At 44.1% G+C, this 16,003-nt stretch overlaps 1 protein-coding gene across 1 annotated transcript; it reads left to right on the top strand.

Moving 5' to 3' along the window:
• Nucleotides 1-1,396: 1,396 nt before the first annotated feature.
• IL20RB (interleukin 20 receptor subunit beta) lies at nt 1,397-15,791 on the top strand. Its single transcript, XM_035889150.1, has 7 exons — nt 1,397-1,461; nt 7,308-7,445; nt 8,162-8,352; nt 11,151-11,275; nt 14,459-14,609; nt 14,928-15,073; nt 15,666-15,791. Exons 1-7 carry the CDS (start codon nt 1,397-1,399, stop codon nt 15,789-15,791), a joined length of 942 nt encoding a protein of 313 aa, XP_035745043.1.
• Nucleotides 15,792-16,003: the final 212 nt, after the last annotated feature.

Here is a 16,003-nt window from a genome sequence, read left to right as displayed (position 1 = left end):
AATTGAAGGAAGGATGGGAGGGAAGAGGACAGAAAGAATGAAGAAAGGAAGGAAGGAAGGAAGGAGGAAAGGGAGGGCAGAGAAAGCAAAGGAAGGAAGAAATGAAGGTAAGAGGAAGGAAGAAGTGAAAAAAAGAGGGAAGGAAGGGAGAAGACAGAAGGAAGGAGCAAACTTTGGGGTGTAGCTGCTTCTGCTGTTCCTGAATGTCTGAGGATCTGCAGACCTGTGATTAACTGAATACTAATTTTATTCTTTTATAAATAAATAAAAACCCCCTTTCTTTCCTCAGAAAATATGGATTAAACATGTTTTGACACATCCCTTTAGTTCACCACTGAAAACAGTAGGCACATATTTGCTATTGAAAGGTATCAGAAAGGAAATGATTTTTAAAGAAATAAAAGCACTTTCTGAGGTGACAAACTGTAAGGAGGAGGAAGAGGTTTTAGAGGAGAGGGTTCTAATACTCGCTTTCATCAGAGCTAAAAGCATTTGGTAGGATTTGGCTTTTTTCCCCCCTTATCTTTCCAGTCAGAATTTCATTTAAATGGCCTTTTGCAGAACATAAAAAGCTTCCACCTAAACTTTGTCTTTCCCTCGGCCTCTGAAGCCTCACAGGCGTAAAGGTAGCTGCTGCTGCAGCCTCGGAGCCAGCAGGCCCTTTGGGTTTCTGAGAAGGTCTCAGAGCTGCATCCACCCAAAGATCCTACCTTTGCCCAAGAGGTGAGATAGAGAGCAATGGACCTTGGAAGATGGAAAAACCTCGGGATACATGTGCCTGCACCAAATCGGATCTGCAAACAGAATGTCCTCCTCAGCACACACCCAACACGGCTGCCATAAAAAATAGTCTTTGAAGATAAATTGGAGCACACAACTCCCTTCTGCCAGCCCAGAGGCACACAGTCCATCAAGTCCTTTGTGCAAGGTCTGTGGTTGCAGGCATGCCTTGGTAATACTGGGGAACGTCCCTGGTGCTTGGAAATGTCAGGATTTATCTAGTTTGGAGGCTGAGCAGAAAAAAAGATCATTTACAGCTATATAAACTACATGGAAATACCCAATGAACCCTGTTTCCTCCTTATAATGTCTTTGTTTAATACCTATAATTGCTAACTAAGTGGAATAGGGTTATGCCATCTAGCTGAGCAGTTGCACAGACCTGTAAAAAATGCTGGCGTCAGATTATCCGGGCACTCCTTGTAACTACACCCTTACAAACAATGTATGTATGTCTTTGGCATTGGCGCAGACAGGCAGAGAATCGGTGTTTGCAATATTCCCCTGGAGTCTCCACTTCGCTCGCGCCATGGCTGGCTCAGCTAGGGCTCCCCGTCTAGGAAGGGAAATTTCTGAGCTGCGCAACAGGGTATGAAAGCGGGAAAAGGTGACAAGTATGACCAAAATGTCACGAAAGCTCATCAGCTTCTTCATCTGCACTCTGATTGCACCAAACCTCACAGGTAAATGGCTAAAATATCTTCAGTAGCCTCAAGTCAGAAGACGAAGGGGTTGTAAGAAATACAAAATGTCTTTTGTCCTTTTGTTAAACGTGCCTCTACAAAACTTAAGCCGAATAGTATGAGGTCAGGTGGTCTTGAATTTTAAGTCTTTGTCTAAAATTAATGCTAGAACAAGCAAATGAAAAAGACAATCTGTAAATTCTATGTTCTGCGAGTCAGGTCTGAATTCTAAAAGGGAATTTCAGTTTGAAGGAAATTAACTCAGTGGTACTGTATTGGTCTCTGCTCTTTTGCTGTTCTGTGAAAAGCTGAACTTTCAAGTCCTCTTTTAATGCTGATCTCTGAGCACAGGGGATGCCCTGCCTGCGGAGCGGGCGCAGGGGCGGAGAGGAGGGGTGTGAGGTCTTAACTACCAGCTCAAAAATGTTCACTGGGGGTCTCCTTTACCCTGGGGGGAGGTTGTGCAATCTGTAATCTCCTTCTCCATGTAAATGCTAGGTTCCAAACACATCTCGAAGCAGTTTGGCCTCAGATCTCTTGACTGCACTTCAGTGCTTTGCGAGGGTCAGGCCCCTAGAAAGCAAACGCGCCTTGCCCGCGTCCTTGGCTTTTGCTCAGTTCTGTCCTTCTGAATGCGCCATCTTAGCTCCCGAATTCAGGTTGTGCCTTGCTCCGTTTTGTTCTCTGCCTCAGAAAAAAAAAAAATATTATAGCTTCCTTGCCCAGCAAAACACTTGGCATCATTATTTATAGTTTTTAGTTGCTAGGTGTGGAAACCACTGAGTCAGCATCAAGTTGCATATGCTCGGAAAGTTTATTCGGTGGAATAGGGAAATGATGACAAATGGGGTTTTAGAAGATGACAAAGCTGGGCAACTATTCTTTAAAGAAATTTGGGGTTATTTTTACTGTATTTTTCTTTAAGGCCTGGCTAGCTGTGTGATGCTTCCACGCAGGAACCTTGTTGCCTGTGTGTGTAGCGACTGCCAGCCTTGCTCAGCCACATACTCATCCCATTTTGTCTTCTACGCTGTGACGGTAGGAGAGGAAGTTGGGATAACTTATACCTCGTCCCCTATTCGCTTGGCCTTGACCTGAAATATGAAATTGTCTCCTAGTCTCCTTTTCGAGCAAAGAACATTCTTTGATTGAATGTTTATGGCTGGGCTGAATCTGCCCCTGCGGTTTTGCAGAGCAGACACTGGGTTAGAAGACAGTGTGGTTCCCATCTGGCCCAGGAGCCCAGGCGTGTACCCGGGGTGCTGGGGAGAAAAACAGGCGAGGGGGTAAGTACTAGGGCCTTGCCTTTTGCAGTCAGTGCGTGCAATCGGGAAATGAGGGAGGGGATGTTCCCAGAGCCTTCAGATTAGAGTTATAGCCAGAAATGGCTTAGCGTAATTTATTCTTGCTATCTAAAGTGCTATGTTTCTAGGAGTTAAAGACATATGGCCTTTATTTTCACCATTTAGCTTACAAAGAAATTCCTTTAGCTTTTTGGGGTGTTACAGACATTATTCTATTTTCTTGTCACTGATATTTAGAGTTCAGAATTCCCTCGTCAGATCCCCCTTCACTGGAATTCCCTGAAATGTAGAGAGGCAGACCAAATGAGAAGCTGGCGACGTCGTTGTCCTCCAGATTAGAAAAAGGAGATTAAATGGTACAATGCTTGGAAGTTAAAAGACAACGCTTATTAGCCCAGCAGTAAGGAAGGTTTTCTCAGCCCTGTATATAAAATTTTAAGGGGCATGCCAGAAAAAGCACGGATGATGGAAAGCACTTCTGAACACTGTGCAACGCTGATTCTGGAGTTACTGTTTCTTCTTGTGTTTGTTGAGCCCCTGAAAGCAGAGGGTGTTAGGAATAAAGAGGCAATTTTATTAATATTTTTGCAGTGTTCACTTCCAGTTAACAGTAAGTAGTGGTGATAGTAGCGATGTTAAGGGGCATGCCAGAAAAAGCACGGATGATGGAAAGCACTTCTGAACACTGTGCAACGCTGATTCTGGAGTTACTGTTTCTTCTTGTGTTTGTTGAGCCCCTGAAAGCAGAGGGTGTTAGGAATAAAGAGGCAATTTTATTAATATTTTTGCAGTGTTCACTTCCAGTTAACAGTAAGTAGTGGTGATAGTAGCGAACAAGCAAGTAACAGCAAGTACTGATGAAGTAGTAGCGATTGAATTTATTGTGTTCTACATTCACAGAGAAAGAAGGGTATCAAAATCTATCCCAGAGCAATGGAATTTTATCAGCATTTACTGAAGGCATTTTAAACTGAAATGTAAGACAAATGTACTGGACTTGATCATGATTTTTTTTTCCTTAATTGTAGATTCTTTAGCACAAAGAGGAGAAAGATGTTAAACAAGAGAAGTCATCACCATTCTAAATGGAAATCCCTTCTTTCTGTAACAAATGAAGTGGAATATACTGCTGATAGGGCAGGAGGCAAAAATTCTGTTTACAGAGTAAATCTGCACACATCTTTTCTTTGGCATGACTGGAGATGCTAGGGTAACAATCAGTACCCTGCTTGAAAGACAGTAGTTTGGCTCTCCTTGTGAGGCTATTTACCTATTGCTTGGGAATCCAAACCCAAATGGAAGCGATATGCAGCCTGGGCTGACAGCCTCTGCCCAGTCCTCTCCTGCACTTTGTATGATTGTTGTTACTTTGCCTTTCAAAATGCATAGACCAGAGTTAATGGAGTATTTTAGTACTGAAACAACAAACTTCACTGTTTATACTCAGTGCTTTCCCTGTTAATGTAACCTAGAATTGTCTCTTTTCCCAGTGTTAAACATGTATTTGCTTACAATTGCTTTGTGGGCTGTTGCAACAGATGGCTTGGAGAAACCCAGAATATCATTGGTTTGGGTACGGCACAGGATACGCTATGTCTAGATTAACAGTATTTTGGAAGAGCATGAACCTCTCTTCCAACCTACAGCTTTCAGCATGGCTCTGGGTCCCAGACAGAAAGCAGGGAAATGCACCATGGCTTTTATTGCTCAGGGACCCCAGTTAATTTGTGTACCAGATGAAAAGGTCTCAAGCTTCAGCTTTACACCTTTTGGGCTCAGTCCTGAGGGCTGTCCACTGTGTTTCCAGTAGGGCATGGCTACGCAGTTCCAAACATCTCTGTATGTACAATCGTACAGACATACTAAAGCTGAATCATAAGTTTCTCTTTAGTGTATTTGTTATTTCATTATTTAGCCTTACAAGCACAAAATCTTGTAATTTTTACATGTGACAGCTACACAGAGAGAGAGGGAGAAGTATACTTATGCCCACACAGATATCTGTTTCTGTACTCTTTGATCGTGAAAGGTAAAGAATAGCTTTCTCTAGGGATGCTGTTCCCCTCATCTGAAGGCAGATGTCCAAACCAGTGCACCATTCATGTGAACTATATGTCCACCACACTATCCCCCCCCCCTGCCCGGTCTTACCTGCAGTGCTGGAGTCTTAGTTTTCCGACACTAACGTACAAACGCTCCATGGCACTGAGTAAAGAGCTGCTCTGTGCGATGGTTTTGCCACAGAAGGTATGTGGCCCTGTAAAAATCAGCAAATATGCTCTGTAGATAGTACGCATGAGTACTAGGGTTTTATATATCTTATTTTTCTTGGAGAAGAGTGCCTAGGAGTAGCAGAATTTGTGCCTATCCTGAATCTGTTAATACCCAAAAGAAACTTAACATTAGTGAACTCCTTTTTTTAGAGACACATACACTGTCATTAGGCCCAGAGTTTTTCCTAATGAAAGGAAGAAAGCAACCTTGGTGTCTGTATACGAACTTTTGTAGTTCGGTTGACATGAGGTGACAGGTCTCATTGTGCCAATTGAAGACTGATTGGACTTGATGATCTTAAAGGTCTTCCAATCTAGACGATTCTATGATTCTAAAATTCCCTGGTTTTGCCAGCAAACCAGGAAAACAGTGTACTAAGCTAAGCATAGCCAAGACATGAAGATTGGTCTCAACCAGATACAAAATAATCACTGGGTGTACTAAGCTAAGCATAGCCAAGACATGAAGATCAACCAGATACAAAATAATCACTGGTCCATTAAAAGGTAGATAGTCCAATTCAGAAATATCTTCTTTTTTGTTTTTTGGTTTGGTTTCTAGACAGTTTAATAGTATAGGGTTCAGTACTGTTGAATACAAAAGAATACGTATCGCAAAAGTCCTGAAGTCAAGGACTTAGAAAATTAGGAAACACTCCAGGGTAGTTCACCCCTGTTCAGACCTGGAACGTCACTGTGTGCATGAGTCATGTGGAAAAACTTGTGTCTGATCATGTAACTGAGGTCTGTTACGTAATAAACACTCCTAGGTAGGTCAACTCCCAAAATCAACATGGGAACCAAGAGTCCAGAGAAAAGTAGTAGCAAACAATCCAAATGTTGAGAAGCGTAGAGAATACAAGAGACCAACTGGGTGGTTGAGCTGCAGAGTGAAGGTCAATAAAGACTTTTTTTTTTTTTTTTTTTTTGAAAAAAAAAAGGTCAGTATGACTTGAACGATGATAAGTGACAAGGAAGAAGGCTTCTCATCCCATAGATACCTGACTTCTAGTTTAAAGAGTGGCCGAGCATTGTGTCATCTGTGTAACTTATGCCAAAGAATCACAAAAGGGTTGGCATCAAGGCTCTCATCATCATCAGTGATTTTATAAAGATATGAATACAGGGAATATTCTAAGGGCAGAAAAAAGACTGATGTTGTTCCAAGGCTTTAAAAGAAGAATTAAAACCATTAAAACATTGCTCATGGACTTGTCAAACTGGTTTTGATCTGGGGTAGAACAACTGACATTAACTGGTTAACTTTGTAAACACAGCTTAAAAGAAGACACCCTCTTTTAATGACAGTTAAAGACTAATGGAAGATAGACCTTGTCAAGTGAAATAGAAGTAATTAAAAAAAAATAATTAGGAAATAATCTTTAGGTAACATAGATGTATTGTGATAGAACAGTTACCTTGTTTCTGGGAGAACATTGGAATGACCACTGCTACGCTGGGTGGTTGAAACCGCTCCATCCATTCCTCCCTTCCAATGGTTTCTTGGGAACCATTCCCTGCTGAGCAGAGAGAACGTAATTTTCTTGGGACTGGAAAGTAGCAGAAGAGAGATAAGTCTGATCCCATAGTGTAGCTCGGGATGTACGCATGGGGAAGCCTGCCTTCTGTGCTCTGGTCCAAGCATGGCTAAGGATTTTACAGTAAGATGCCATAGGATAAAATTAACTGCACTGTAGTTACCATCCCATACTCAGGCTTTGACGATCTCAGAGTAATTTAATAATTTCATTTCTAGTCCATTGGATAAGTTTATTCTATTAAGAGGTACTTTGATTACAGCCTACAAGTACTTACATCATCAGAATCTTGCAACATGAAAAAAGCTGTGTCAGAGCTAGGATATTCTAGCGCCCAGCCTAGAAAGAAATAGCACATTTCTATCTGTGACATCCATTGGAACAGTCTACAGAGTGCAGCAGAGTATCTGTTACTTGATTTCATTAAAGCGAATTGGATGGCTTTATAAAAGCTTGACCTTTTCTCACTGTTTTACTGATACAAGGAAAACCTCTGAAACAAAGAAAAAGGCATGCATTGCCTTTCTGTAAGCAGTGCCAGCCTAACTGCTCTGTCATGTGCTCTTTGGTTGTCTTCTTCTCTGTAAAATACTTCCAAACACTGAAGTGACAGTAGTGAAATGAAGAGCGCGCATTTCTGATGAAAACACAGGTTTGCGCTATTCCTCTAAGCTTTTTTCTACTGCATTCATGTATGGTTTTTCTTTCTTTCTTTTTTATTCTTTTGCTGGGAATTTTAGGTGAAGATGCTTTGTTGCCAGCACCTCAGAATATCTCTATTCTTTCTACCAACATGAAACACTTCTTAGCTTGGAGTCCTGTGATCGTCCAGGGAGAAACTGTGAGATACTCTGTGGAGTTTCAGGGGTAACTTCTTTTTTCTTCTTCTTTGCTCTTTGAACACTGTTTGCTTAGACTTAAAATCCTGCACTGTTTGGATGTCTTGAGCACCCTTTGGTTCACAGGCATAAGAGAATTTTGATACTCCAGCCTCTTGATCACAAGGGGGGAAAAAGGTCCTTTTGCTCCAATTCTGGGACTGTTTGCAGGTTCATAGATGCCAGAGTAATCCAACGTGTGCATTAAGCCCACATATGAAAACGACCTCTGCCCAAAGAATTCAGAAGTTCGGAAGTTTAACAACAGTCTATTTGGAAGAGGAAAGAAAAAGCATTTGAGATTTATTCAGTGTTAATCTTTTAAACATTTAACATACATTACAGCAGGTTTCTGATACATCTTGAGCTATGACTTGTATCACAGTATGGCTTTGGAATTCTGGTTTACCAAGGATGATCAAGTCAAGTGAGTGGGCAGGATTTGATGCCTCAATGCTGCGTTGGCTATCCCCACCTCCTACAATATCATGCTGCATTTGGCTCATGAACAAGCTGGCTCTGGGAGCTTTTCTCTAGATAAGATCTAAAACACACCCATACTGGTTTCACACACACCTGGTATTCCAGCCCCAGTGTATCCCAGTACTGGTTTTACCTGGAAAGAACCAGCAAGCAGCCTTAGCCCATGTCATTGATATATCTCCTATCAGACCATTGCCTGTCTCTTTCTTTTCCTCTCCTCAGGGAGTACGAACGAGAGTACGCCAATGAGAGCTGGATTCCCATCTGTGAATGTTCACTCATCACAGCAACAGTGTGTAACATTACAGAGGACATCTCAGCCACTGTGGCCTATAACCTGCGTGTCAGGGCAGACGTTGGGGCTAGAAGATCAGAGTGGGGCACCCTGAAAGGTTTCTTCAATCGCATCACAAGTGAGTCCTGCTATTTGGCTTAAGCTAAATTGGTTGTTTTAATTTCTCAGAGTTCGTTCTTGCGGGATTGCTCGTGTCCATGTTTGTGTCCTGTGCACATCACACAAAGTCCGTGAATGCACAGGTCCTCTCATGCTGGGTTGGGATGTTTCACTCTTAGACAGCCATGCTGTGTTCTTCGACATGAGTTCCTCCCGAGGCAGGACTGAATTTACCAGGGCTTGAATTTCAAGGGCTTCAAAGATAGGTAAGAAGACTCCAGGCATTTCTTTTGGCACATTGGCCACTCTCACCCCTGATTTCAAAGAGTTTGGATCAGTCTGGATTGCTGACAATGCTCCATCTAATCCGTGTCATCTAGTCACTTCTGAGGGCCGAGAACCTGATCCTATGGAATCACTTACTCTAGAAAACAGCCATGTCACCCTCTATCTGCCTCATGCTTTCCTGGAAATACCACTCTCTTCCAGACATGACTCCCTCCTCCCATGTTGTCAGAAATATGAAGTAACCTCAGAAGAGAAAAGAAAAATGGAAACCGTAGCATTGCTGCAGTCTTAGCAATGCAGTGTATTTTCTCCACATCCTTCCAACTCCCGCAAAGCTTGAAGCCCAACTCAACCCAAGGATCGTGCTGCAGCCAAAAACTGGCATGCTATTTCCAGGGTCCCTCTGGAAACATTACCTCTGTTCTCTTCCATGTAGTCAACTGCTTTCAGCAATAAAAACCTCGGTGGAAAAACCTCTGGTGAGGTTACTATTAGAGTGCAACTCTCAGTCTGGGATGGGCAGCAGTCATCACTTCTAGCCAGGAAAGAAATGGCCTGTCCAAAGCCAGAGCTGACCCTATCGTAAACCTTCCATCAGTCACTGGAAGTTATCTACCACTTCAGAGTGAGCAGCCCTCACTCATACAGAGCACCTGGGCAAAGCAGCACCATCAGAAGCGCCACCTAAGTTCATGAGTGTGTCGCTTGGTGTGGCAGTGTTTTCTATGTAGTGCTTTAGATGAAAACCCCTTCCCTTTTCCAGCAGCTACAGTGGCACAGAGTTGAGCCACAGACCACACTGTCAGGCAGAGATAGGGGAAGGAGATTGCTTAGCTTGAGCCTCTTCATGAAGAAAAGCAGCAACTTTCTCATGGAACAGTGAAGTATTTGACAGCTTGGTCCTATGTCTTAGAGACCTCAGTACAATCCTCTGCTAAGCTGTGAAAGTTCTGAGGATGCAGCTTGCAATGGGCTGCAATGTGAAGACGTAAATATGGACAAATGTTTAAAGGAGAAAGAAAAGGCACTGTAAGTTCTTGTACATTTTTACTGCTCACTTTCACTTGACTCTGCTTTCTCATCTCTTAGGAAACCTGGCACTGAGTCTGAGAGGAACTTAGGAATTCAAAGCACAGCCCACAGGTTCCGTATGTGGTTCATAGACAGTCAGGGCATCAGCACAGCCCACAGTACTTCGGGTCTAAAAAAGCTCCAGTGTCAAAGCCTTAGGTGTAGGTACACATAAAGTATGATAACACATGGAAAACACTTTTAAAAGATCTTCCTCGAACTAACAATTTGGTCAGTCTTCTTCATTTATCAAAATTCAGATAGTTAGTACCCAGTGTGCCCCACAGAGATAAATATAAGTGCTCCTGTTTGGTTAGTAGTTGTATCTTGCAATGGCCATTTATTAATACGTTAGCCCAATATTTGTTTTTAACTTCCAAATGATGTTATCACTTTTTTTTTTTTTTTTATTTTGAGACATCATGTTAAGTAGATTCTCAGCTTTTAATTTAAAAGTATAAAGTAGTTTTCCAGGCCTCTCATTTGTGCCACACTCCTCATGAACATAGTTGGATTTTATGTTTTCATATTGCTCAGTATTCGTGGCAATTCACTGAATATAAGAGCAAATTCTAATAAGAACATCTCTTCTGCATGTTCATATACATTGCTCTCCTTCCTTTCTTGAAAGCAAGGAGGTTGAAACCAGTTTCAGCTACAACAGAGTGGTGAAGAATGACATAGATAAGTAGTGCAAATACGATCTCCGTGCTGCCCTGATTCCCAGTTCACAAATGTACAGTGTGTAGTTTCCTCCATGCTTGATTGATTCTGATTGTTTCTCTAATATTCCTCAGACCGAACCAAGCTTTGAATATCAAAATAAGCATGAAGCAGATCGCCTACAGATTTACTTGGATACATTTACAAAAATTTAAGTCACAGCAGGTCATCAGCCCAAGTCTATCTAAAACCATGTAGATGCTAAAGGAAAATCAGCATTCATGTGAACTGCCAGAGTTATCCTGAGGCTCATAGTGCTTTTTCCTTCACCTTTAAATAACTGCCAAAATTCCCACAAAGAAGCAGTGGTTCCACAGCTCCTGTTCTGTATGTTAGTGCTAAGCTAATGCCCAGGAGCAGAAGAACTGGCCTGATCTGGTGTCTCAACTTCTGGTTGCCCAGCTGGTTCTGCTGCTGTTGATCGCATGGAACCCTCAGGCCAAGCTCTTCCTCCACTGGAGATAGTTCAAAACCTTTCAAGTTCTGTGCAACTCAGCCATTGCCAAACTCCCGTTTGCAATGCCAGTCATGGTCCTCTTCCTGCTCAAAGTCTGCTATGATATCTAGGCATACTGGGAGACAGGGCAGAAGGAAGTTTCTGCCCCACTGAATCAACCAGCTGTTATTCCAGATTAATGTTACTGTGCTCGTGATGGTAACTTCTCCTCCTCTAGCTGGGAAAGAGAAGACAGTTTTTAAGGGTTGCCTCTGATGGTGCTCTCTCTGTGTTGGCAGCTTCCCTGACCCCACCTCTGATGAAGCTCATAGCAGATGGGTATCATTTACTAGTGGAGCTGGAAGACATGGGGCCTGCCTTTCAGTTCTGTGTTCTCTATTGGAAGAAGGGCCAGGAGAGTAGGGTGAGTTTTACCCTCGGGTTTTGGGCAATAACAAAGCCCACATACTTAGAGTGAAAGCATACGGATGTTGTCCAAGGGCCTGTTTGCCAGTCCAAGCTCCTGCTGGGAGGCTGGAGGACCTGCCTGGAGTCAATGTGTCATATTCCTATGCACATACCAGTGGGTTGCTCTTATCCCGATGGAGGAGCTTGTCTGTTCTTTCCACATTTCCTTCTCCAGGAAGAGGAATCAGAGGAATCCCCTCAGGGACCTCAACTTTCGAAAGAAACCAGAAGTCAGGAACTGAAGGTGTTTATGCTGACCTTCATCTCTGAACATCATTTGGTTTACTCAGACCAAGATTAAGGTGTCACACTGAGGTGCTGACAAAGTTCTCTCAGGAGTTTTTTGTAAAACAGCTTGTCTGTGACAGTGAGCCATAACTTGCTTAGCTGAGGGCAGTGCTTACACCTGGGTAATACTGAAGCAGGGACAATTTGTGTTCCATTCAGGTCATTCTGTTTTCACTAGACATAAATTTTATTTTTTTTCTCCTGGGAACTTGGTGCTTCCATAGCACCTAAGAACATAAAAGTGTGAAAGCAGCCACATAAAGTCAGACCATGGGACCATCAAACACAGTATCTTCTCTCTGCCAACGGGCAATGGAGATGACCAAGGAAGATTATAAGGAGAGGGCCTGTGTGTAATTACACTTAGATTATTTTCTGAGACTTCAGAGAGACGGCTTCAGGAAATTCCTGAGCCAGAACCGGTATCATTAATAGCCCTCGATGAATTTTTGTTCAAGCCATGTAAACCTCAGCACGTACACTGTCCTGTAGTCAGGAGTTCTGCAGCTTAACTGTTGTGCAGTCTAAATCTTGGTTTAGGAGAGAGAGAACAGTTATTCCCTATTCACTTTCCCCACCACTCTAATAGTTTTATATTGTGTTGTCTCTTTCCAGGCAAAGGACTCCTAACCTACTTAGTTGTTCCCTGTGGAAGCCCTTCCAGCTCTTTTTGTCTTTACCAAGGTGGGCAGGGAGTAAACCTTCACAGTTCAAGGTGCAGGAGCACTATGGGTTAGCACCATAGAGCAAACCACGTCTTCATACTCTTTTCTTTCCCCAAGCTGACTGTTCCATGAAACCTGAACCCCAAGTTCCTGTTTCTGGCAGGGGATGCTCGGCTTAAGATTGAGTCACTGACTGTGTAAAAATGAAAGGGAAAAATTCTCAGGAGCATAATTTCACATTTAATCTGTGTTGAATTTCATTTGTCATTTTATTAAAAGGTCCTCCTGCAGTTCTTCACAGTTGGCTGTCATCTTTACTATTCTGAAGTGGTTTTTTAGTATTACTAGCATGTATCAGTTTTCATTTTTCTTCTAGACCATCTGTAGTAATGTAGTAATACAGTGGTGAGCACAGATCTGCATGGGTCTTCACCACGACCTCGTTCCACTCTGAGAAAGGATTAGCAATTTAACCATACAAAAGTCTTCCTTCTATCAGGAAGCAGCAGGAGCAGGGCTGCTCACTACGAGCAGGAAAACCAGGAGCCAAGGGTGATCCCAGTGCAAGCAGTGCCCTCCCCAGTAAGGCACAGACCCACAGGGTCTGACCACAGTGGGCAGAACCAGGTACTGGTAACAGGGTCCATCAGCAGCCCCAGACAAGGCAAGCGATGAGCCAGACCCAGGGTCCATACAGGGACCCCAGCCAGGAGCAAAAAGGAGATAGGACCAGAGACAGGGCCAGAGGACAAGGCTGCAATGTTCTTAATAAGGGTCCATCCAGGAGACAAGCTACGTCCAAGGTCCATCCTGGAGACAGGCACACCTCTAGCATAGCTCACACAGGAACTGAAGGTCCTGGGCTGAGCTTAAATGGAGCTCCTGGGCCATGGACAGGAGGGGGAAGATGGGGGCAGGTGGGGCTGGGCAGGGCCATTGCAGCTGCGTTCGTGCACTCAGAGCGCCAATGCCTTTTTATCCCATGGCTCTTAGCTTAATAGGATTTTGAAACAGCTCTTCTTGACTACCTTTTGGAAATCCAAGTAAATGAGATCAACCTTGTCCATGAGCTTTCTGACACCTCAGAAAGAAGGTGTCTGATTTTATGAATGAAATGTTAGCTCTTCTTCAGTATATAATATTAACCACTTAAACATTAGTTCCAAGCTTCAGAACAGTTTCTACCAACTGGACTGTCACAAGCATCAGGTTTGCTGGTCCATACATGTCCAGTTCTTTGCTGGGACTCTTTTTTTTTTTTTAAATAATTATCACATTTGACATGTCTGATTTGAAGTTTTTGCAAGAGGTTACACACCCCAGGTAGTCATTGACCTGATGTTGTCCTTGAGGTCTTTTCAGACTTAATGGCCTTCAAGATCACAGTAAGATATTTTGATGGAGAGAAGGACTTACCCTGCCAGGAGACCCCTACTGGCTTGTTGGAGGTGCCTGTATGCGGTGATGCTGGAGGCTGATCAGGCCTGCTGCGAGCTCAGGCTTTGCATCTGCAACACAGCAAGAATTAGGAGAAGCTAGCTAATTGTTACCTGTCCTCTCGTGACTGGGGAGACTGGGAATCGCAACTTCATTTTGCTAGCAGTTAATGGAGTCCTATTGATTGAACTGGTGTTCATATGCTGTTTAAGGGTTGCTGAAATGTGTTACAGTTGCACACACCAAACTCACTTGCTCCTCGCTAGCCCAGTCCATCCCCTCTCTGTGCTCAGCAGTCATGGCCCAGCTCTCACATGCCTATCTCAGCATGGTTCTGGCACTCCTATGGTATCATGCTAGCACAGGCATGATTTTAGCATCCCAGCAAAAACTCAGATCAGTCAAGACCTTACTCAGTCATCAAGCCCTTACATGAAGGGAGTAGGTCATGGTCTACTGGCATGGCCCAGCATCCTCCTTACGCCTCTTTGACTCACAGCTCTTTCTTTCCATCCCCTCCTGCCCTTCCAGACATGTGTGGTCTCATTCTGCACTCCACCATGCTTCCTTGTCTGCTGCTTTTCTCCCTCTCTTCTCTTATTCACACAGCCCTCTCTGACACCTCCTGCTCCTATTGATTTCCTTCCTTTTCTCCCAGTAAAGTCTGAGCTAGCATCATGTTAAGGCTCCTGTTCTCAGTTAGGTCCTTGCACTGTGTTCTGATGCTCTCTCTCCTGGACCTGTGGCAGATGCAACAGAAGGTGGTGAAAGAGGTCAGCTCTGTGGTTCACCTGGACACCATGGAGGCAGGACCTGATTATTGTGTGAAAGCTCAGACATACGTCGAGGCCATCAACAGAAGCAGCAGCTTCAGCCAGACACAGTGTGTGAGGGCACAAGGTAAGAGCCAGCCTTCCTTCCTACTCCCCTCATGTAGTCCCACCCAAGGATAGCCCACAGCTCTTCTTTTTGTTTCCACCTGATAGCCCCTATCTTGTTTGCAAATTTGCTGCCCATTTTTTCCTTGAGGGAGATAAAAAAAGGAAGACTCAAGTGCAGCTGCCTACGCTGGCACTGGTATCCTTCCCTGGAGCATGCCCACAAAGGATCTCACCAGGGTGGGTGGGAAGAGCAGCCGTGGAGGGTGCAGGCTGACTGCAACAAGTGGTTTGTCCTCACAGTCCCCCTGAGAAGTTTTGCTGCCTCTGTTGTTTCTAGGTGGCAGATCCGTGTGGCTGGTTACTGCCCTCATCTCCTCTGCTGGCTTTGCTCTGGCTGCCTTGACCCTGCCTTTCCTTACCTGGAAAACAAGTAAAATCTTCCAGTATTCTTGCTGCCCTGTTGCTGTCCTCCCAGAAACACTGGTAACTTTTTTTACTGTGCTTTACTGGTTTTGAGGGTGCTGGGTATTCACAGGAGCATGAGGCAGGCAGAAAAAGCAGACATACGGACAGGAAGTCTGGCTCATTCCAGTGTGATGAGCTGAGCTGCTGGGGACGAGCAGCACACACAAGTTGGCTGTCACTGCCTCCAGCCTAGAGCCCTGAACAGGGAAGATGCCCTGGGTGCATGTGGGGAAGCAGCTTGGGAGGCAGGGATGGACCCTGCCTGACCAGCTACTCCCTGAGCAAAACAGCAACGTCACTGGCAAGGCTGCTTCGTGTCCCCTGGTACCAGCACTGAGCTTCTCAACTCCTTGGCGAGGAGAAACCCATCACCAAAAGCAGCCTCTCTTCTTGCTCACTCAGGAGGAGTATGTTTAAATCAGTAGTTTAAATTTGCTGTCCAGTTCATGTGAGAATGCAGGCAGCACCTTTTGTGGCTGTGGGTTCCTGAGCACCGGGGGCTCTGGGCAGTTGTGGCAGAAAGGATGAGAGGAATGGTTTGTGGGGAAGAGTAGAAGACAGACAGACTAGCTCATCAGCATGAGGGTGTTTGAGTGCATTTGTTTTACAGAAAGTATCAGAGCCCCCCAGCCAGCTGATCCTGTGTGACAGTGAAGAAGCTGAGCAATGTGACCTGATGGTGCGTGTGATGCCCTCAGAAGAGGTTCTCCGACTGTGGATTCAAGAAACACTTTAGAGCACCCCAGAAAAAAACAGCCTGTGGAAACAGATCTCCTAAGCTGAGCTGGAGGATTGTGCCCCAGCTACTTTCCTCAGACTGCCAATTAGTTTTCTTTGTGTCTAAAAGCTGCTGCAAACAAAAGGTGTTGTGTATGATGAGCATGTGGCCTGCTCCAGTCCTCTTTGTAGCACCTTCAGCCATCTACATAAAAGCAAGTAAAGGTCACA

The sequence above is a fragment of the Egretta garzetta genome, unplaced genomic scaffold, assembly GCF_000687185.1.
Source record: "Egretta garzetta isolate BGI_Z169 unplaced genomic scaffold, ASM68718v1 scaffold42, whole genome shotgun sequence".
NCBI lineage: Eukaryota > Metazoa > Chordata > Aves > Pelecaniformes > Ardeidae > Egretta > Egretta garzetta.
Note: the sequence above shows the minus strand (reverse complement) of the source record. Positions and strands in the feature narration are given on the sequence as shown.